The sequence below is a fragment of the Tauraco erythrolophus genome, chromosome 7 (assembly GCF_009769465.1).
Source record: "Tauraco erythrolophus isolate bTauEry1 chromosome 7, bTauEry1.pri, whole genome shotgun sequence".
NCBI classification, from domain to species: Eukaryota; Metazoa; Chordata; class Aves; order Musophagiformes; family Musophagidae; genus Tauraco; species Tauraco erythrolophus.
Window position 1 is genome coordinate 56,836,685 of NC_141471.1, and position 24,078 is coordinate 56,860,762.

Here is a 24,078-nt window from a genome sequence, read left to right on the forward strand (position 1 = left end):
CCCAGCTTTGTCCTCTGAGGGACTGTGTCCATTGAAAACTATGACCCATCCATGTAGCTCCCTAACCCCACTCTGCCCCATCATACACAGGCTGTTTTTCCAAGTATCTAAGGGAGAGTGATGGGGAAGCACGAGGTATGAGTTGTGCTTCATTGTTTCAGAGGAAGCAGTATCTCCTTCCTCATCTGATAGCTATATTGAACAAGGTTATGCAATTTAGCCTAAGGATGCTTCTTTCTTCCTTACAGCAGCAGTTAGAGGAACAGAAAGAAGGCAGCAATGACCTCATGCTCCCAGTAAAACCCCAGCTGGGTTTTGGGGGTGGTGGAGGGGGTGGGCAGGGGGGTGTGTGTGTGGAATCGAAGGCTGATTTATCGTTAGTTGCACAAACTGTCTGATCTAACACGGTGAAGTCAGTGGAGAGAACTTAGAGCTACATCAGACCCTCTGTCATTTTCTTTTTTCCACTCATCAAGACTCTGCAGTCACACTGAACTGGATCCCATTAGCACGTCTCACCCAACACAGGAAGGGAAGGGAGTGATCTCTGCTGGCTCTCAGGAGGGACTGGCTTCAGCCAATTCAGCACCCTCTGGAGCGGGATCTTACTGCGCTCCCAAATAAAGAAGCAATAAAAACCACTGTGATCTGGAATTGTTCATGGATACAGATTTCTCCACCTGTGCAACACGTGCATCTCTTGCTAGGGAAGCGCAGCTCACTTTGGCTACACACCGGGTGAGTCTGGGGCTTTGACTTGACGTAAACTTAAAGAAATATATACACACTACAGCTTTGAAATCTGTACATCGAACCAGTCTCATCCAATTCTCCTCCCATGCAATTTTTAGATCAGTAGATAGTTCCACTGAAGTCAGAAGTGCTAAAAGGTGTTTGAGGAAAACCCAGCATTACATATTTGCATTAAATGCCAAAACTTATCCTAAAATACTTCTCTTGACATCTGTCACTGAAACACTTCCAATGTCAACTTCTCCAGAACACTGGAACAATTAACAAAAACTCTGCTATAAAGCAACAACAACAAAAAAGAAATAAAAATTACAAACAAAAATAAGCTTTTATCTTTGTTAAACTCCCATCAGCCACTTGAAATCTTGTTTATCTGTTCCATGAAATTAAAAACTTGGCACATTTTCCTTGGATGCCACTTATCGACATTTTCTTTTATCTAGAACATTTATTGCATATCAGAAATTCACTTGGCTAGGATACTTTTGTTTAGTAGAAAACACTGCCTTCCAGTTATGGCTATGACACTCCACACAGTTCAGTAAATGAATTCTCCTGGTATTTCTTGCAGCAATGGTTCCTCAAATTTAAATCGTTTGGAAATGGCTTTCTGCTCAGTTACTTTTTCTTTTTCTGACTGCCTGCATTGTCCCACTGTATATGAAGCCACTACAATTAGTTCTTCTGTCACTATTGATTCTTCCTCTTCAGTCTTCTCAGCATCTACTGACTTTTCAGAGGCAGAATCTCCATCTTTCTGGGTGACATCACTGGTCTCCCCTCCTGTACTCTTATTCCAGGCCCGGCAAGCAGGATTATCACTTTGTTGTAACCATGGGTGTTGAAGACATTCTTCAGCAGTTGCCCGGTCCCTGCAGTGGAAGGAAAGTGTTAAAATAAATGTCCAAATGAATTTGAAATCCAGCACTTTGCAGAAGAGATTCATACAAATCATTCCAAGGATATGACTGTAATAAAGACAGACTGATAGAACGTCTGAAAAAAGTGCCAATAGCTGCCTTTTACTAAAAGAGACCAACAGCAGCCCAAGGAGATGAACTGCTAATATTTAAAATAAAGGAATTCATAGATCCTTAAATATCACAGTTTACACTCCCGTATTTCCAACCAACTTGCAAAGTTTATACAGATTTTTTTTTTTTAATATAGGAAAATTATCCAATCCTTACATTCTTAAAGTATTCCCATAGACAAGCTGTAGGCAATTTCAATAGCTAACATGCCCCATGAAGAACTGAAGTTCCACAGAAAACCCCTCTTCTGTTTTGAGACGTGGAATTTCCAGTTGGCTGCCCATTGAGAAAAGCATGCTAATGAACCAGAAAAGAATAAGGTACTCCAGCAACTCCTCAAGAACAGGAGGCTCAAAGCACAGTTCATTCAAAAAAGGACATCAGCAAGGCACCTGCAAAGAAATTCAGTATACTGTACCGCATGCTGCAATTCATATACAGTTTTCTGAATTTAATTTGAGTTTTAATTACTAACACTTGGACACGTTCAGAATATGCAAGTTTGGAGGGAAATGCAGAACTTATCTTTTCATATACATGAAAAGTAACAGCACAATGAAATAGGAATAATCAAAGTTCCCTTTACTTTAGAAATGAAAATGCCAGCACTTGCTAAATTTAAAAAATCCAGTCAGACACACTAGTGTACACACTTGTGGATTTTACTTACTCGGGTTTCTTAACCAGCAGAGTTTTGATGAAATCCACGGCAGACTCTGATATGAGGTCAAAGTCTTCTCCAGAGTAACTTATGTTCATTTGGGATATATTTAAGAATGTTTCCTGTTTATCATCCCCTAAGAAAGGCGATATCCCTGTTAGCATAACATATGCCAGTACTCCAATGCTCCTAAATTAAAAGTAAAAAAACAGAAAGCAGGCTTTTAGGGTTGGTGGTGGGTGGGTTTTTTTTTTTTTAAAGCAAACATCTTTTCCGTAAAGTTATGATGGCCATTAAATTGGTCAACTTACCACATATCAGTTGCTGTACTGATCGGGTCATAACTTAGAATTTCAGGAGCTATTCAGGAGGGAAAAAAAACAGTTCCGTTTTTTTGTTATATGCAGATATTATTGTAGTTATATAGTGCAATAACAGGCATGTGGTAAAACTTAATATAAGCCATAGAAATATGAGAGTTTTGTGAAATAGAGATATTTCTATTCAAGTTATTTAAGTGATTACTGTCCCTCATTGTTTTTAAGTAAAATCCATTGTTTTCTTTTTATTGTTCTCTTCAGATGCCAGGTCAGTCTCCTTCCCAATTAAGGAAGCTGTATATGAATTTCTTACATGAAAATGAGAAATATCAAACATTCCATATTCCAGCACTGAAACCCATACCCTTAAAGATATACTATACAACTGAAAGATATTTTCAAGGCAGAGAATGATTTGCTTTGAAAGAAAGAAAAATAGATACAAACCTCCACGAGCTATCATACTACATTCAGGGACTGAATATGTGATTCTGAACTTTTAATCCCAGTGATACTTGTTATCACTGCTAGTAAGAACCACCTAAAGCGTGTGTCCATCTTCAACACAAGCACACAATTATGACTCATTAGACTGGCAAGGCTTGCCAGTTGTAGCTTCTGCAGCAGTACCACATCCAAGTAATAACCTGCCCTTTCGACACAGTGATTACACAGCCAGCCTGGCATTCACCAAATTGAGGCAGTTTCTCTTTTCACTCCCCGAAGCCTGGGCTGTTCCCTCCTCAGGGCTACATCTCTCATATACTAACAACTTACCTACGTATTCTGGAGTTCCCATAATTTCTCTTAGTTCCTCACTGCTCTTCATTATTCTGGAAAGGCCAAAATCTACTATCTTAATGTCTCCCAGAGGAGACTTACTGGTTAGTAGAATATTTTGGGGCTGAAAAACAAAAGGAGGAGACTTTCAGGATCACCCAAACCTAATGTCTGTGACACCATATTGCATAATTATTTCAGAGCATGAGTAGTCATAACGCATTCCATAACAACTACGATTCCCAGGATCATTTATTTATTTATTTTTGGTTGCTCCCCACCCCCTCCCCAAGGTGAACTTGAAGAGACACGTAGGCTAAAAGGAGTGGCAGGATTTTCTGTTTATAACTGAGAATCAAACATCTACCTTTATTAGCTTAGAACACATGCCAAAGACACGCCGGTAGCTATCATTTCACAATAGCATATAAATACGTCCACATTTGTGCCTTTAGTCCTTCATATCACCTTTTTAACTCCCCTTTCATCCTTGCTTCCCTTCAGCAGATGGTGTAAAATATCTCCTGTTGAAGGGTGTCCAAAACACCAAATCATTTTAAAAGACCTGAACAAATAAAACTATTTTGACTACACCTGTTTAAAGAAAGTCTGTTGCAATCAACCTCAATCTTGTTCAAAGTACAAACAATTGTATTACAGAATGCTAACTGAAGAACAGTTTTAAAAAAAAAAAAACATACCAGCCTGAAAAACAGGTTTTTAAGAGCATCACCTTTGGATAAACTTGTTTGCTCTGACGTCACTAGATCTCGGCTGTCATCCTTCAAAGCAACTTTGTGGTCATTAAGAAGTTCCTTACCGTCTATTTTAAATGCTAGCTCAGTTTAAAAAATAAAAAAAACTGAAAACCAACTTTAGGCAACAAGACTTAGAGATTTTTGGCAACTAAAGTATAGCCTTGCCAAAAAAAAAGGTGTGACCCTCCCTGCTCCCAAGCCAAAGGTCACAGTGGGTTCTAATATTAACTTCTCTGAAGGGTAACACTGACAGTCGATGCTATGTTGGTGTCTCCAGTGAGCACAAGTTCCATGAAAATGATGAAGCCTTTATTTATTGAAAGTCTGGATCGTCTTGCATCGAGGTGGTTGAAAAGAGAGGAGAGCAAAGGGTAAGCACACCAAAGCAACCACTGACTGATAATCCAACTGGATTAACACCAACTTTTTCCCTAATCACTGAGCCATTCTTTGTTCATCCCCTAGTCAATCATGAAGGCATGCTTCCACAGGAACAGCCTTGCTTTTGAACACAGAACCAAAGCTGGGCAAGAACATTTTTGAAACCTTGGGCCAGTTCTCCTTGCTGCAAGACCTAAATATAGTCAAGTTCTTTCATTCCTGCAAAGTTAAACCATGGTATTTCAAACTAGCTCCGATTTATTTCCTGTTTGTAAATCTATGCATCAAGAGCAGCTTTTCTTTTTTTTTTTGCTTACAAACTGGGATCTGGTGGCTATACAAAGGCTTTTGGAGCTGTGCATTACCATATGCTTTACAGTTCACATTTGTTATTCTCTATTTGTATTACAAAATCAAACATCCAAAAAAGCTGACCATGCCTCCCTAATTAGCCACTCAGAAGTTCTTCCCAGTGGGAAGTGTAGTTACTTTCTGAAGAGGCAAATAGAAAGCATGAGAAAAGCATTTGTTCTCTATATTTAAACAAGGAAAAGTTTTTAATGGAAACATTTCATGAAACCCTTAAACTCTGTAATCTAACACATTAGTAGATAATGCAGTTGCCAGAAGTTGTTGATTGTCTTTTTTAAAAACAATCTTTTTACTCAAAACACACCTATGCAGAAAAAAACCACCTGTCTACAGTACAAATGGAGTCATAATCTTAAGTCAATTCTTTCTAAAATATCAGTCGTTTTCTTCTTTTAAGGAATTATTATGGGGTTCAAGTGAAGCGACAGTCCAAACATCAGCATGAAACCTTAAAGAAGGTGTAGCTTTGAACTTACCACCGTTTTCAGCTCAACACAGTTACTCTAAAGCTTTAAGAAAAGGAAGATAACTTTCCTGAATCTATAAAGTTATTTCTCTTTTGTTTTTCCACTGCTATGATACATGTAAGTTTTCCTAATGCTGCTTAGTCCACAAAGGCAAGAGATGCAGGCTAGAGGCTCTCCATTCACTTTCACCATCAAGCAGTAATGAAATGGCTAATGAAAACTGTCAAATGGCAACATTTGAAAACCTCCCCCTCTACTGCAGGAAGGCTTAAAGGTTCCAATTTAGATCCTCTTATGTTGTGCACTGAACAGAAACATAAAAAGAAAAAATCCTTGGCTAAATGCAGAATCTGAATGGAAGTGCTTTACTACGAGATTGGTACGTGCACAGACACCGCACAAGTCTAAGCCAAGGTCACACTGGCATGGCCGGAAACAGGTACCTCTGGAAAGATTATAAAAACAAGAAAAAAAAAAAGTTGTATTTTTCTGGGCATACTGTCAGCAATCAGCAACTTGAGCTTTAGGAATTTGAGATGTTGGTTATACCTGTATCATCATGTTGGAGTAACAGCAGTGAAAAGCATCATTTGTCAATGCAAATATCAGCCAGTTTTACATTTTTCACTTAAATTGGATGAAACTACTGTCACATAAAAAGAGCAGGGCTTTCATGACACTGAACATCAGTGCAAAGGCCAAAGTAATGCCATGTATACAAAAATGTGTTCTCATCTAGAAACTTATTCTACAAATCACAAAAATAGTTTGTATTAAGTGTACTTAGTAAAATGGGATACTCTTCAACCCTACCTTGCCAGCAGGTTTTGGAATCTTGTAAACTGACTATATAATGGCAAAACCGTATATTGCAAATTTCCCATTATTCCACAAGTTTCTATGAACCTTTGGCCCTTCTTTCTGATACTGGCAAACACCTTGCTTACCAGCAGTACACTTTGCACAAGTTCTTCCAAATGTTACCCCCCAAAACTAAGTATTTGGTAAACTCCATAGTTCTGTAAGCCACTAGTTAAAGCAGCATAATCCAGATTATCCAACAGAAGATGGTTTGAGGCCAGAGGGTTAATAAACATTAAACATAAAACCAGCACTCAACTTCGCTTTTTGAGTGACTTGAAAAATTAGCCTTTTTTAAAAGTCTTGCAAGGCATGTGGGTCAATCAATCTTCACAAGTCATATTTTTTTAAATCCTATAGTTTCCATCAGCTTTATTGGCCAATGTTCTGAAGACTTCCCTAAACTTTGTTTTGCAAAAGGCCAAGAGTCTCATGTATCATGAAAGTAATCACACTGCGATTAAGATTCCTATTAAGACCCACTTTTCAAAAACATGTTGCACACTGCATTATTAACATATGAACATATTAAACACTAGATGATTTGCTCTGCTAATTGAGTTTTATAAAGCCAGCAAAGCAGTGCTGGGTCTTTCAGTGAGAACTGGAGATGCTCAATTTTACAATGTAAGTTTTCTAATCAGTTGGAAAGACTTTTTAAGTAAGCTTTTTCTGAACTTGGAAAGAGCTACCTGTCCGCGAGCCGTAACCAACCTCCGAGTCTACATTTTTAAGAAAAGTACTGTAGTCAAATAAAGCACAACTCATTTCTGGTTACAGATACCCAGCTGACAGTGCTCAGGAAAACCACAGGTTTAACTACAAACATGTATGAATATATCCTGTCCATAAAAGATGTTTTAATTTTACACAGGTTGCTTCAAGGTAATTCAACAGAAATATCTTCAGCCACTACTAAGTATCTTGTGTAAGCATACTGGAACTTTATTGGAATTTAGTCCTTCTGAACACTTATTCTGCTATCACTTGCTAAGTTTCCATTAATTATTTTAGTACAACTATGAATATTCTATGTGTATGACTAAATCAATGGGCTACAGAAAGTTTCAAAGGATTCCAGAGATAATTTGAATAAATGGCTGGAAAACCAGGCAGGTGAGATATTTGTGTGCAAACATCACTCATCATCTGCTTTAGCTGATGAACAGTGCATGATGTGCTAGGTTATATATTAAGTATGTATAGCTTGATACTGGAATGGACTGGTAGCTCTGTACTACTAACAAAATGCAATTAAGTTTAAGTAAGGATCTCAGCAATAGAACAGAAAAAATATGTAGCAGCTTACTACATACCAAATTGTAAATAGGGGAACTGGACATGCAAAAAGAATTTGAAAATTTTAATGCAAGATACTTTTTATACTGCCTTGCTTACTATTAATAAAGTAATTCAACATCAAAATGAGATAAAATTGCATCTTCCCTATCAGTGTATAGATAGAAGCTAAAGAAAATTGCAGCTTGCTATCAATGGGAGAGAAGTTTTCTGGATCTCTGTTACAACTCCCTTCTTTAACATAAGCAATACTCTGGATCTTAGGATGGCAACTGTACTTTTCTCTTGATTTGGGTCAAAACTAGTTTTCAGTAAGAAAAAATATTTACTCCAGTCAATCACAATAACTGGTATATCGATAGGGTGTTGGCCAACTGTTTGGCAGTAAATGACAAACATTTAAACTAAGTTTTACAGTAATTAAAAAAACCCAAACATACTGAAGTGTTATAAATATATCTAACCCATTAATATACTGTTTACCAGTCCTGTATGAACACTTCATTCTGAAACATTACACTTTATACTACCAGTGTCTTTGCCATCCTCCTCCTTCATTAAAACTCAAGTAAATGCAAAATAAACAAACCTACTTTTCAGTGGTCACTCAATCAAATGAAGTTTATATTTGACATAATCACGGAAACGTGCCAAAAGGCTTGCAACCCTAGTACTGGCTCCATCCCAAAGGTTAAATTTTATTGTTTGAGGAATAATTAGATAAAAATTGTGTTAATTACAAATGAGCATTGGCATGATATATGACCAATAAGGAGGGTTAGGAAACTCATGAAAAAAAACCACAGCAATCTTACCTTTAAGTCAAGATGAACCACATTGTTTCTGTGCAAGAATGAAACGCCTTCTAAGATCTGCTTCATAAGTCGTTTAACATCTTTTTCTTTGAAGGCTTCCTCTCTTTCAGCCACACACTGGTCAAAGATTTCACCTCCAGCAGCACTATGGAACAATATGAATTTTATTATTTCAAAGACTAAGTTATAGCACCCATTTCGTTCTACCCACTCTATTTTATTTAGCAAGATCAGCGTGTGGCAGCATCCAGTGGTGATATTTTCAGTTATTAAACATTTGGCAAGCTTTTACAGCCTAGGAAGGCTTCTCTGTAGTATGGCAGCTTTGGAGAGAAGCAAAGATCTCAGTCAGTTAGGTTAGAGAATATGAATATTACAGAAACTTTTAGGACTATTTTAGACTATTACTGACTATGCTTTAAGATGAATGCCACATTATTTGAAGGCAATGTTTACTTAAGAGATGTGCCTTTTGCCATTCCTACAAAACTACATGGAAATTTGACCAAGGTAAGCCCTTGTAAACACAAAGCAAAACAGCCTCACCCCAATCCTTCTCAAAACACATTGCACACACTCAAAAGACTAAATGTAAAGTTTATCATTGAATTGCTTGAGAAGTCTCTAGTAAACAGGGATGCATTAAGTTTCTAAAGGGCTTTCATCTAAAAATAATTTTGAAAATTTTAGCTCTCAGCTTGCTTCCTTATCTTTTGTTTATCAATGTTTAAATAAATAACAAAGTAACAAAAAAATATAAAAATAACTACAGATGAATGAATGTTTTTAAAGTACTCTGAAGCCACATGCAGAACCATCTCTGTATAGCTGTGACCCTAGAGAACTAAAATTGTTTTACAACATAACCATGTAGCATCAAAAGTAAAATAAGCAGAGGCTCCATCTTAAAACAAGAACGGGCATAAGAACATTAGAATGGGTCCATTTTGCATATGGATTGCTGAATTACTACTTAGCCAGGTATAAATGAAATCAACACATGCATGCTTTGTTCTGTATGAAATTCTCTAATCACCCCTTACTGAAAGATGGTGAAACCCCCCAAGGACAGTATCTTTTCCAGTTACTCCAAACTATGGCATGACAAACCTGACTTTATGTAAGCTTTAATCTTCATTGATGCACAGCCATCTATTCTGCCTTTGCTTGCTCTTTTCTAATAAACTATATTGCCTACACAATCCAGAAGACATTCAACAAGGATGTAACAAAATATGAGTCCTACCAAAACAGTGCACTTGTATTATGTACCCCCAGAACAACACAAATATACTCAATTTTTCATTTTGTCAATACTAACTTTCCTGCTACAGTCCTAGTACCTTAAAACACCTCATGGTTTATAAAAACTTTTTGCCTTCCTAGATATTCTCATTACCATTATTTAAAATTCTCCCTGTGGGTCATCTTACAAGCAAAAAGAATTTAAAAGAGGGTTATGTCTTAACTTTTTCTAAAGAGTTTTACATTTCTGTTCTATATGCTGGCATACTGATACAGAAGTACAATTTCATTTATTAAACTAAGATTTTCTTTTAAAAAAGAAAGCTACATTAAATAATTATTTTTCTTCATCCTATATCAAAGATGATAGAAGTCAAGAATAAAATGAATTTTCATCAACGGAATGTTAACACTAATTCCTCTACAAAAACTGCATATGCCTCGCAATATCACATCTTTCTTCAGCACATTTTTATTTAATTCAAGAAAAAAGTTAATAATATTTCAGGTTTGAACAGAATTCAGGTATTAATGACATTTTAAAAATTGACACTAGATAGTGTATTCCAATATTTTCGAACAAATTCTTTTAAAAAGCAACATCAATTGGATCTTCAAGATAAGGATAAAAAAAGCGTCTTCTCTATCAATAAATCAAACTTTCTACTTCAAGAACACCATAATATGTTACTTGGAAGAATGATTTTATTGCTTGTAGCAATAAATTATAATGCATATACAGTGATAAGATCTACTATTAAAATTACTAACATGACATGTTTTACAGCAGCAACCCCGGGATTTTGCTGGTATAGCTCTGCCACTTAAAATAAGCAAAACAATACTTCTGCTAATTAATTCTATGTAAAAAGGATTTATACCTTAAAACTGTTGTCAACAAGGGATTGTATTTCATTTTTAACAGACCCAGCTAAAAAAAAAACAGCAACAGGAAGGGCCTTATAAAGCCCTATTTACTACATGTCTATTTGGTAGACATCCGTCACAGCTAAGTAAGGCTAAAAAACAAATTAAGACTGAAGTGGGCACCAAGCTAAAGTGTAAACTTCCTAGAATTTTAATACTGCACTTAAAGTTTCACACTGAAAGGTGGTTTCACATGCAATGTTTCATTTTTCAATCAACTTTGCTGTTTAAGATGCAGATGGAACAACTTTTCCCAGACAATTCTTTCTACGAAAAAATGATTCAAACAAGTAACCAGTGACCCTTTAACCAGAACACAGGGAAATTTGTTACTGCAAGACTGTTCCGTGCATTGCTGCTGCAGAATGAGCTTAATTGACTCCCCTAAGCACAACAGTCAGCTAGCTGTGAGCCAGCCCAGTCACAAGTGGTTGGAAGTACAATGTTGAAATGAACTCCAAAAAGACTCTCCCGCACATCGATGCCAAATTCTGCCAAGCTCCTTAACAATACTTTCAACTCAGTTGTTTTGTATTCCCTAGCTTGAGTTCAGGGAAAAAAAAATAAAATTAATCAAAACACAGAAGGAATTAAAATACCTGCTAGGAAAGTATTGTGGGTATGCCATTGCTATGATTTCTGTAAACACACAGACCAGGAGTTCTCTAATGTTTATAACATTTACCCACTTTTTCTCTAAGAACACATTTTCCATTAAGCTGTAGCTTTTCCAACGGTCATTATGAAATAACAACTTTGTAAACTGGGCACCCCCACCCACCTCCACGGAAAATGTTCTTAGGGGATAAAACCAAAGAACTGTCCTTATGCCAAGAAAGTCTTTAGGAAAACAAGGCACCTTAATCTGATAAAAAAATGGATAAGGAAATATTTAAGAGCACAATGTTCTGAAATCCAGTGTTACTCAGAATGCGTTATTTCTTGAGTACGCGCTCCCTTAGCTAGGTGTACAAAAAACTGTGAGACATAAGAATTCTTTCCAAACTTAAAAGCTACTGCAATCAGAATTCTTCAGCTACTTTAATTTGTTTATTAAAGTACTGTTGTGCTATAACTTCTCTAGAGTTTCATGTGAAATCCAACTGCTCTTCATCAATGAAATGCATGCTAACATTTTATTACTGCTTATCAGCATAAATGAGCTAAGAGTAATTTGGAAGTCTGGAGCATTAATCTTGGTTACAATTATGTTGACTTTAAATTCAACGGAGACTGCTTATCTTCCTTCAAACATATCTGAACAACGCACTGTATGGAATTCTGCATCCTAGTTCTTCCAAGTGCACTTACGATACACTACCACAGTCATTTAGCGAATCACTAGAAAAAGATTGAACAAATCTATTTCAGTGCATCTGAAAAAACTAAACATTCCCCCAGCTTTAATGGATCAGATGTTAAGACAACCTTCAAAAAGGCTCAGAAGTACAAACCTCAGAGTACAGACATGTAGAAAACAAGTTCCTAGAATATACTTGATTTCAAATGCTGAGTGAGACCATATACAGTCTGCGAGGGTCAAAAATTTACTCCCCGAATCTTACGCCCTGCCAAAAGCCTTTCTTGAAAGGGTTATCTTTGGAAGATAAACGGAAACTCACCCACTTCCTGTACACAGAGCTTACGTTACAAGAAGATCACACCAAGGTGGTTGCCAACACTCTCAGCAAAGGTTCACGTTCACGACTGCTGACAGTCATCACTACTGCTGGCAGTCCTCCCCTCCTTTCTTTAGCTAGGCATACCATTGCATAGTAAGCAACTTAATTTACTGAGAATTTTTCCAATGTAAGGCTACCATAACATACCAGTGTCCCCAAAGCCCAAGAAAACTGTAAATCTGTATCTGATGAAAGGACATATGGGAAGAGAAGCATCCAAACACATTAATGCAGATACTGTTCTTCTAAGTCCTTGGTTCTCAGACAAATGCATCTTTTTTTTTTTCCCCCTTAACCTTTCCAATGAGGCAGCCCAAGAACTGAAACACAAACAAAAGGTAACTATCACCATTTGAGAAGTTTTCCCTTAAAACTTTCTGAAGAGCTCCAGTCTTGATTTGAGACTGCCATCTAGAACAATCTTGTTAATTGTTCTAATGGACATGATGCAAACATTGCAGCAGCAGTTATTTGATTGCAGTGGTTTTGCTTCAGGTTCTATCTGTTGAATCCTATGCCACATGAATCATTTCCTGATAGTAGACTTTAACCAGTCACACCTCTAGTAAGTAGGACAACAAGTAACGTTCAAGACAATACAAGTAGTAACGTTATCCAAGCCCAAATAACTACAGGTGAAAAAAGCACTTCATCCAGCATATCAAATAAACCCTCACCATGTCTTCAAGACAATAAAGACAACTTTTTTCTTTTTTAAAGTAAGCATAACAAAAGTCTACTACATCTACACAAGACCCTGGCAGGTAATTACTCAGTTCAGAAGCTTTTCACACAAAAACACTTAATGGCTTAGATTCTGCAGTTACACATACAGGTTTCTGTAATATCCAAGCCACTAATGACCCACTAATATAATCTATTCCTTCCATAGATACATAAACATATGATGATGAACACTTAGAAAAAATGCCAGTTCTTAAGCATCAGATGCTCTTTCAAAATAAACTGGAAAAAGCCAGGTAGGTTGCACGCAAATATTGAGCCCAAATGCTATTAAATTTGCTTTTTCCCTTTTATATCTGACATGTCAGGTTTCCCAGACTGTATCTCTACCTTTTCCAGTAAAAGTCCAGTTTTCTTTTTCATTAATTCCATTTTTCCCCTGTAATATAGAAACATGACTGACCAGCAGATTAATTCCTGACTTTACGTACTACCCCTTCAGACTTACTTACCTCTTCAAATCCTACTTAAATTCCCTGTTTGAATTCTTGTGCCAAGAAACAGAAGTCAGAGACTGTTATCAGGGTGGATGCAGGCAGCTACCAATTTACCACCCTACAACTGAAGCCAACACTGTAATGCCTCATTGCTTCCCGTTGCTCAGCACGTAATATTAACAGTTAGTGACCAATTTTAAGTTTGTGTTCTGTCCCTCCATGTAACAGCAATATTTCTCTTCATGAAAGCAAAGCAGTAGGTGTCCCCCTCAACCCTTATGACAGATTGAACATCAAGACAAGAAACTTTAATACCTTAGCAGATAAAGTTAGTGGCCAACAATTAAATATTTGTTTTTCTCCTTCCCAAGATAAAGATCTGCCACACAGACCATCAAGCTTAACAAACTGAAATGCCCTAGAGAAGCTTGCTGTCTAGATACCTTCTTTAATCCTCTGCATACAGAATGTCAGAAATTTACTAACGTTCATACCTGTTTTGTTGCAACACGCCTCTGGAACATGCTGACATTAAAGAAGCATCCAGACATATTTGCTGAAGTCAGGGAAAGACTGTTTTTGTAATTTACAACTCTTAACACCCAGCTATTTATCTGAAACAAGGTATGACTGATGCATATAAAACGAATCATGTTGCTAATTACTGAACAACCTGGTGACTACCGAACAACCTAGTTAACACCTTGCATTAAAAACGTTTTGCAACTGTAAGAGAATAGAGTTCTAAAAGAAAACTAGCAATTCTGTTTTAAAATTATCACAAAACCCATCGCTCATATCAAGCTTTGGATTCTCCCACTTGTGTTATATGCCTACGGGATCCACAAATTTAAACTGTATTTTAGGTAGATCAGTGCTACTAGGGTTTCAAGCACGTATTTTTGAGTCTCTGATAACTGCAGTTAAAACTCCAGAAGCGCTGTTACACTTTTGCATTATAGCAGAGACTTGAATATTTAATAAATTATGAATTCCATTAGGGCATAAAGAAGTTGAAAAAAATCATATTCTAGAGGGAAGTTTGCCTTAGCAGACACTGTGATTCCATTTCACTGAACTTCAAAGACACAGTTTCTTTTCACTTCTAAAGATGATCAGATCGGGACACGAGATTTCTCAACAGTTCATTTTGTTATCAAGCAAGAAAAGAGCTGTACAATCTAGATTTATCTTAGCAGACAGGTTAAGTCAATTCTGAACTATTGAGCCTCACTGTTCCACTCCTAATTATGTAAAATCCATAGAGCTTGAACAGGATCTTAAGAGAATTCAATAGCAACAAGCACTTGGCTGCCTCTTGGAACCTCGATGTTAAATATCTAAGCCATTGGCATATTACAGGAACAGTCAACAGCTGCAGAAACACCCATCTGGACAAACCCCACGGGGAAAAAAAAAAACCACACAACACAGATAAATGTAGAGTCACAAGTTAAACATGATTTGAAAAACTATTCTAGGTCTGAATCCTTGTACTCCTTTTCTTCCCCCAAAAGATAATGATTTAGAGAGCTTTTCGTTGTAGATCACAGGGGGTTTTGACAGCTTTTTTTTAACAATGATGTCATTTTCAATACTTTTTTCATAACTGGTAAAAAAACCCAAACAGGTTTTACCCTGTCTTTGCCACTGTCAATAAAATAAACTTCAGTTTTTTAACAGATACTCATTGCTTCTTTCCTCTTCCTCTTTTACAAGTAGGGAGTGTACACAGTTCATATTTCACTAAAGATTTCGACTACATAAATTACAGTTTTTAAAAAGCTTTTTATAAAGCTTTGAGAGATACTACATAACTGGAAAAATTTATTATAATCTGCAGTAGTTACAAGACTGCACATAACTTCTTGTAATACTGATTTTCCTAGCAATTCTTTTTGAACTCAAGCAAACGTAACAAGGCCAGCAATAAAATCTTTTCACATTATTCACATTGACACACAGTATTTTTTACATTATTAGTTTTATGCACGTACTGCAGAAGGTTATTCAGGAATTATTACTAATACTTACTATTCCAGGACTAAAATCATCTCTGTTGCAGTTTCATAAACTTCATGCAAGTTAATGACCCAAAGGTTGCATTGTGCCAACTCAAGGACTGCAATTTCATGGATTATTTCCATCCGACAATCTTGACCCTTTCTTCTTTTTCTCATGAATTTTGCTGCAAACTCTCTTTCAGTGTCTTTCTGGATACACTTCTTCACCACTGCAAATTTTCCTCTGAAATGAAAGAATAGCTTTAAGTTCCTTAGTGACAACATTAGTATAGCACTTACAAATTAACAATACAGGAAACTTGAACTAAATCGCTATTAATGAATACATTTAAAACGTGTTCTAAATTTAGAAAGATGCCTTGTCAAGTGATAATCCCTACACTTAAGTTAGGAACATCACAAGCCAGAATATTACTTAACATCCATTAAAAATAAGGACTTAAACTTATCGATTCAAGGAACATGGATTTCAAAAATACACAATAAACAGGCTGTGCTAGTTGGCAAGATGAAGGTATCCTCAAACCTTTCATTAAAAAAACTAGCAGAAACCAAAGTGTACAAACAGGCAATTTACGCTTTCTGTGACTACGTCACAACAACCTAAGTAATTGCCCAGCTATTGTTTTCTAAAGTATTCCAGCATATTCAAGGCAACAGCAACCAGCGCTCTTATTGAAGAACTGCTCAAAATCCTGCTCCGTTTGCCATGCAACACCCAGACTCTGCTCTGCATTTTCAAAGACAGCACTTTGTATTTTCACCATAATACGTCTCAAATGATAACAGCCAGAGTTTTTGATTGTTTAACAGTTCTCAAAATCCCTTATTCTTCGTTTCACTGTATAAGCAAGGAACAGGGATCACTTCAAAAAAATTAAGCAGCTTGACCTACGTAAAGCTTATAGCAAAATTTTTGGGACAACAATAATGTGAATACAAACACACACCGAGCGGAACTGAGCATAGTGCTTAACCCACAGTAATGAGCGTCACTTCTGACAAAACACAACCGATGGGTTACACCAAGCCAGCAGGCCAGCTAAAACCACACTGCAGCACTTACGTCAGAAGACTTCGCCCACAGCATTTTGGACTGAAATATCTGCTCTAAACTTCCTTGCAATAGAGTCCCAGGCCACCTGCTCCACTCTGCTCTTTCACACAGTACGGATTTTTAGACTGAAAAGGTCAATTAATATCTGTCATCTACTGCAATGATGAATTCTCACACTTGGAAGTATAGTAACCTTTTTTTTTAGTTCTTACCATGCAGGTATAGTGTTCATCAAAACTGTCTTTTTTATTCATATGTAAAAGTTTTCTTATGAAGCTGCAGAAACAGCTTGGAGATCTTTATTTTGGTTCTTAACTTATTGTAAGGTGGCTGAAACCAAAAATAAGAGTCCCCATTTTGCCTAGAATACAATTACATGGGGTTTGCCTCTCCTAACTCTTATCTGAAGTTCACAGAATTAAATAATGCAGCTCATGTCAAAGTTTTCACTCTCAGCTCCTAACCGATTGGCAGACTTACGTTTCCATGAAATGTAACTGCTAAAATAAGCTGTGGTCAGCTTGCTTTTAATAGGCATTTGTTTCAGAATTACTCAGTCTAAATGAATTAAGTCAAATAAGCACCCACAAAGTGGGTATTTGCTAGGCAATCTCACTAAAATAATCTGACTTCCAGCCACTGATACAGCCACAGTTTTTCCTCTAGGAATAATATTTTGCATAAGCACACGTTATCTACAGCACAATAGATATTAAGACTAGATCAGAGCACAGCCCAGATGCCTGTGAAGGCAGACAAACAGTAAGAATATGCTTTCCATATCTTGAATCCAACTTTTTGGGAGAAAGTTCTTTATTACTAATATGTATGTTAAGACAAATTTTACTTTGCAAATGCATGAAAATAACATTATAGGATTTTGTAGCGCTAGGAAGGTGTGGTCAAGAGATCACTATAAAACGTGTTAATGCTGCGGAGTTACCACAGAACACCACAGGAGGAGTAGACACCTAAAGGCTAACGACCTGCTGGGTGCCTGGTATACATCCATCAAAAACCACATTGGAAGGAATAACATATGTGTATAGTAGAGACAGCTCATCAGGAAAAATAGGAATGTGTTAATGATGCTCCTGATCCCAAAAATATTGCTAGGACAGTGTTTCTTTTCAGTAGATTTCTAGGAATTTTGTGACATTAGTGTTGCACCTACAAGTATAGACATCCCTCTAGTATTGCAATGCTAACCATGACTGTGAGCAACCTTCCTTATGTAGCCAGTGAAAAGGATTTTAAGTTACTCCAGAGGAAGACATGCATCCGTATGATTCGTGTACGATACAAAGCTACGCATTTATCAAAAGTATTAAAATCCTTGCTGAAGGTTTAGCACCAAAACCAAAAACGGCAAAGGAAAAAAACCCCTAGCGAGTCTGCTGATGAAAAAAACCCCAACGGATAAAAATAGAGAGACTACCAGATTAGCCCTTGAACAGCACGTTATTTTAATATCTGGTAGATAATAAGCCTTTACACTAAAACCCAGACCCCTGGCTTCAGCCTTCTCTATTTCTCTTAAATAGTCTCTAAATGCACAGTTTCCTTCCGGTGCAACGTCGTCTTAGCGCAGAGTCCAAAGCTTTTAATTCTAGCACTGCTGAAGGACCTAGAGAAAGTAGCTTAGAAAAGTTTGAAGCCTCTATAATACAGCTTTCACGAAGCACAGCGTTGTTTTGCACTGCACACAAAATCTATCGCGAAGCAAGTTAATTAGCTTAATGCGTGCCAAGGTTGCCGATTCATCGCGCTCCAGTCGCTACGGAAATAAAACAGCATTCACGGGGCAGCGAGAAACAGCAAGAGCCACCACTGTGTGTGGCCACACATGTCCTGGTTAGCTGAGCCGGCCAGAAGCCTGAGAGGTGACGTAATTAAAAGGACAGGTTACACGGGACGTCAGCTGGCTGACAAATACTAGTTCCTGGTTGTTTTAGACCAAGAATCCAGTCCAGATTCTTCATGGTTATACCTGTAATTAGAGCTATTATTACTACAGTCTATAGAACTCATCATTTCTGAATACAATCCCCCAAAAAGACCAAACTTGACAAACCTGATGTTTATAACTAATACAACTAATCACTGCGCAGCAACCTAGATTCATGCCTGAGACAATTTCAGAGCTAGGATCCAAAGATACCATCCACTGTATGGTTAAGTCAAAAGACAAATTTCTTTTTGATCGAGACAGAATAGTAGGTAAGACAGATAAACAAGCTTTCCGATAAAGCACACATTGCATAGGCTTCATCTGGGCCTTTCTTAAAATCCTGCTTTTCAGAACTCCTTATAAAAAAAAAAAATCTACTGAATAGTGAAAATAGTATTAGCCCAGAGCATTGCTAGTTTAGCTGCACTGAGAAGAGCTGGCGGTGAGAATGCTGCACTGAGGGAAGAACAATTTTGAGAGGAAATACTTAATGTGCACTTCCATAGTTAAAAATCAACTACTAGTCATCCAAACACAAACAAAAATGCTTTGAAGGGAGAGATGAATAGGAAACTAGAAGTAGTTCTCAGTCCTGACAAGAGTCTCATTCAAGAATTATGATTTAAGATAAATCATATCTGTTTACAAAGAAGCTCAACGTCATCTTTGCAGATTGCCAACAGAATTAGCATTGTTTCATCTGGCATATATTATGGCTTAAAGCAAAAGCCTCAAATCACAAATCAAATGTCAAATCAGATTAGCAGGAACATTTATGTCTCACCAGTTAATTTTGGTTGTCATAGGCTGAGAAGAACAGAGAAATAACCTCACCTTAATAATTCTTCTTAAAGTGACCTATAAAGCCCTGTCACTGTAATGAATGCAGGAATAACTGCAATTCCTGTGAAGATATTTATTTTTTTCATAAAGCTCAGAAAACTTTTCTGAGAACCACAAAACTATATGCAATTTATTATGTAACTCACATCAAACATTTCTTCTAAAGTGTAGTTCTTTTTTTCCCCCTACAATTTTTCATTTCCAAACAGCAAGGTGTGGGGATTCCATTTCTTACCCATGTAAACTTACTCTCAAGCAGTGGAACCAACTACTTGAAACTCTTCATTTTCACCCCTCTATTTTCACTTAGTTTCACAGCCCTAGCTGTGCTACTGCAGAGAGCAGCTGAGGACAGAAGCGTGATAGCATATATGTTCTTACTGATACACAAAATTGTACAAGTGTCACGTACCACCAGGACACACGTTACCGAAAGCTACCTGAGAAACAAGCAAGGTCATGCCAGAGTTTGTGGATATAAAAATAAAATTCAAGACACAGGTTATCTGCACATGAAACTACAGAGGTCACTAGTTTGGAAACAAAGAGTATTTCCTTATTCTGCTCAGCCTCCTCAGATGATGAAAATACTTGTTATTCTGAGCTCTGGGTGGAGAACGAGCTTGCCTGCTTTAACCAAAAGCTAGGAATGAGGAGAATCAATTGAATTGAACTTGGCATACATTTACATGTGTGCACTGCATACATTTCGCTAGCAGAAGTTTGCTTATTTTAGAGCAATCATTTAAGGTGACTGCTACCTTCCAGTGAGCAGCAAGCAAGGCCAGTCATTTAAGCCTTCCTCCAACCCAGATCTAGCACCAGTAGTATTATTTCCTGTGCACAAATGATGACTTCCAATATGTACATAGCTTTTTTAACGTAACAAAAAAAAAAAAGAGTTCAATACTCCATCAATAATCCAAAGAGTCAACTAATAATCTAGTAATATTTTGTATGCAATTAGTTTGGAGTTTTTTGTTGAGGAAAAAGAGCAAAGTAAATATAATTATACTAGACTCTTTAAAGAACCTGTAGGCAATTAGGCAATACAAAATATATTATTCCCCATTTTACAGTGCAACTATGGCTTAAGCACAGATGGTAAGGGGAAAAAGAGTAAAGTAATTGGTTTCTTGTCCTCCTGCAATGTTATACTACTTCAAACTAACCTAACTCAAGCTAGCACCACCTGAAAACATTTAAGGTTGAGTGAGCTGATGAGAAGTAGCACCCTTAAAACATTCATTAGTGGTAAGTTTGATTTTAAACATTATTCAGATGAAGATTTGTGTGAGAATATGCTGATACTGGGACAGTAAAATTAATAAAGCTGTGAGGACTAGCCCAAAATTTCAATTATTAAAATGTTTCATTAAAAAACCTGCTATTTCCATGTCTCTTAAGCACCTTAAAATAATTTCCTTCCCAGAGTAGCCGTTACAACCAAGTTTTTGGTATTTTCCTAAATTAACCTGGTTTTCCTAGCAGCTGTTATTTCAGTAACTTGCAAATGCCTGTTCAGCTACTGAATGAGGCAGCAGCCTTTTGAAGCACATGAGCTTTGCATTCTCAAAGCAGCTTTTTCCCCATAAGCAGAACTAATGGAGCCTGATTTCCTATGGCTTTGCACTCAAGTCCCTCCGGTGACATCATGACCAGGTTCCTCCCAGGCTCATCTATGACTTTCAGCAATACTTCCCCAGGACATTCCCCTCTAACACACCACCAGGAGCCAGCAGCCCCACTACCTCCCTTCCCTGCACTGCTAGAACTACCAACACCTCAATGTTTTCCCATGTTCGCTCCTCTTCCCACCTCCTTCACACATAGGTGACATGGGAACAGAGGCCTCAAGTGCCATAGTGAGTCCAACACACAAGTGTTAACAGACTGGATTGGAAGCCAAAGAGCCAAACCTGCGGAGTTCATGCGGCAGCCTTAATCTCAGCAAAATCTGCTTTCTTTTCTCTCTCTGCCATCAGTTTTAAACTCAATCTACAGAAATGTTCTTATTCTCAAAACCTCTATCTAAAGTCCTGCTTTTAAATTGTTTCCCTCATTCTGGGAAGTGGGATGGATGAATATAGATTGTATAAACACTTTTCATAAGCAAATTCAGCTACCAAATTAGAATCAAAATAGACTACGTTGTGTGCACAAGGACTGCTTTTCATCTGAGATGAAAACCTGTCATACCTGGCTGCTGATTTGTTCAAGTCCTTTGTAAAGAAAACTCTACCTATAGAGACTAACACACTTTATGAACACATAAAAGTGAAAGAATTTCTGCTGAGCATACATTACCAATAAAACGACAGAGACGGTTACAAGTAGCAGAGAGACTTTCCATTTACCACCTATGCTTTGCTACAATGAGTTAGCAAAATATTGTTTTTAATGGGAGTACCTGAGCTGAAGTAGCCCTTTTTTTTTGTAATCAAAATGTAGTAAAAAAGTAAGCATTCAAAATTGTGGAATAAAAAACCAAGCACATACTTTCAAATGTATAGATTTTTATATTCTAAGAGAGAAGACAGTGAAAACAGGTAGAAGACAGAGAAAAAGGTAGTCTGAACCAAAATATGTGTAACTGTTGCACAAAACCAAGACAAACATTTAGAACAGTCACTTAACTCATTTTAACGTAACTACAGGTGCAAAATCACAACCTGCATGCAAAGGTCTTTAAATGTAGTTCTAGTCAAAAGTCACTCCCCACAAAAAGCCATGCTGAGATCCACCTGTTCAAACTGCAAACTAAGACTTGCTGTAGTACTTAATTCTTGTTCACAGGGTAAAGCTAATCATTTCAGTTGTACTTCTGTGTGCCAGAAGGAAGTTTCATTCAGTCTATTTTCTGATTAGGCCAATGAATACCACCTAGCTCTAAGAGAAGCTCTCGCTCCATGGCAGAACTGCAAAATACTTTAAGAAAAAGTCATCTGATGTTCAAATTAATAAAAACAAGCAGCAGTGATACCAGGACATCCTGTGCTACGCTGCTCCTACTCCTTCTTGACTGTTGCTTAGAACTCAGGCTGCATTTAGTTAGGTTCAGTTTCCAGGCCCTGGATATTGTGGTCACATCATGCCAAAAAAAGCTTTCTCACTTTATGGGATATTTCACCCATCTGCTTCCCATGCGAATGCTTTAGGCCACTATGTTTAAACAGGTATTCTTCTATTAGTACATCAGAGTTACTAAGTGAGCATTAAGCTGACACCTAGGCAACCTAAAAATTTGTTAGAGGTACTTACAGCAGCTACATTTGCTTTGAAACTCCTCTTTCCTCTCACTCCAAAGGGGCTGGTTTTGCTGCTGTATAAACTGAGCTACACAGCTAGCATAATTTGCAAAAGAACATACATTAATGTGTGCATCTTGCCATATATCCTTTGGTATTTCATCTAATCTCTTTTATCTGAATATTCTTTAGATAAAGCACATGTGATTGTGAGTAAGAATACCATCATTCTTTTCGTAAGTGAAAATTTCAGACAAAAATAGTGGTTTAGTGGTGCTGAAATTCCATATGTATAGTTCCTGAGATGCAAAAACCTTTTAATGAGACTTTCTGCCTTAAACCTTGCTTGCTCTCAGTCAGGTGTTGATTAAGCCTTACATGTGGAGTCACTTTCAAAACAAATTTTTTTCATCAGCTTTTTAATTCTTTGAAAAGTTCCACCATAAGATTATTCTCAAGCATATGCTAACACAAACTAGTCTCTTCTAGACTTGTTTTTCTTCCTGTCGCAGCTTACAAAGCTCAAGAAAAAAAAAAATCACAAACCAAACAAAAAAAAAAAACCAACAAACGGGCAGGTTTCCATCTCCAATGGAAATCCAGAGCAATACTCTCTGAGCAATGCTCCACACCGGCTCCCGGAGAAGAGCACAGTGCCTTCCCAGCCAGCTTCCCAAGGCTGAGGATGACTTGTTCGCTAGAAGGAGGGACAACCAGCCGCGGGGAGCAGCTGGAGTACAGCTGCGCTGCCAGCTGCCTCCCAGCACCCCTCCCAGCCAAGCCCAGCACCGCCCGGCCAGCGCGGCTGGCACCTCCCGGGAGCTGACCCGACCCGCAGCGCGGCGAGGCCGGGAGCGGATGGCACTGAACGACGGCGGCGGCTCTGGCACGGACCGGGCAGCGATCCCCCCTCGCTCCCCGCTCCCACCATCACCTGGCTCTGCTCAAACGGGGCCGCGGAGGAAAGGGCGGCAGGTGAAAACGCCTGGTGACTGCCCGCCGGCAGCTCGCCGCTAAGGGCGGCGAGGGAGGAGACGCAGAGCAGAGGGCAGGCACCGACTTCGCCCCCGGCACCCCCCGGCAGCCGAGCGGCGGGCTCCGCCGCGGGCACACGCCTCGCGTCCGGCCCTTGGGGCGAGCCGAGCCGGCGCGGCGGCCAGGGGGGCACACGGGGACGCCTCGTCCCCCCCGCGGGAGCCCTGGCACCCCGGGGACGGGGCGGCAGCGCCGGCCGCAGCGCGCTCACCTGCCGAGCTCCCTGCCGGGGCTGAGGCTGTACCGCTCCTGGAAGGGCTCGGTGCGGATGGGCGTGCGGATCTCCGTCAGGAAGCCGCCTCGCCGCCGGCCGCGGCCGGGAGCGGGCTGCGGTGGCCGCTCATCGCGGGAGCGGCCGGGTGGCGGCTTCTCCTCGGGGCTCAT

General features: G+C 38.4%; 1 protein-coding gene across 1 annotated transcript; it reads right to left on the reverse strand.

The window, feature by feature from the left end:
• Window positions 1–348: 348 nt before the first annotated feature.
• On the reverse strand, window positions 349–24,078 carry STK17A (serine/threonine kinase 17a). Its single transcript, XM_086614676.1, has 7 exons — window positions 23,906–24,078; window positions 15,571–15,783; window positions 8,502–8,646; window positions 3,546–3,672; window positions 2,760–2,808; window positions 2,458–2,637; window positions 349–1,625 (listed from the first exon to the last, which is right to left on the reverse strand). Exons 1-7 carry the CDS (start codon window positions 24,076–24,078, stop codon window positions 1,292–1,294), a joined length of 1,221 nt encoding a protein of 406 aa, XP_086470802.1. The 3' UTR covers window positions 349–1,291.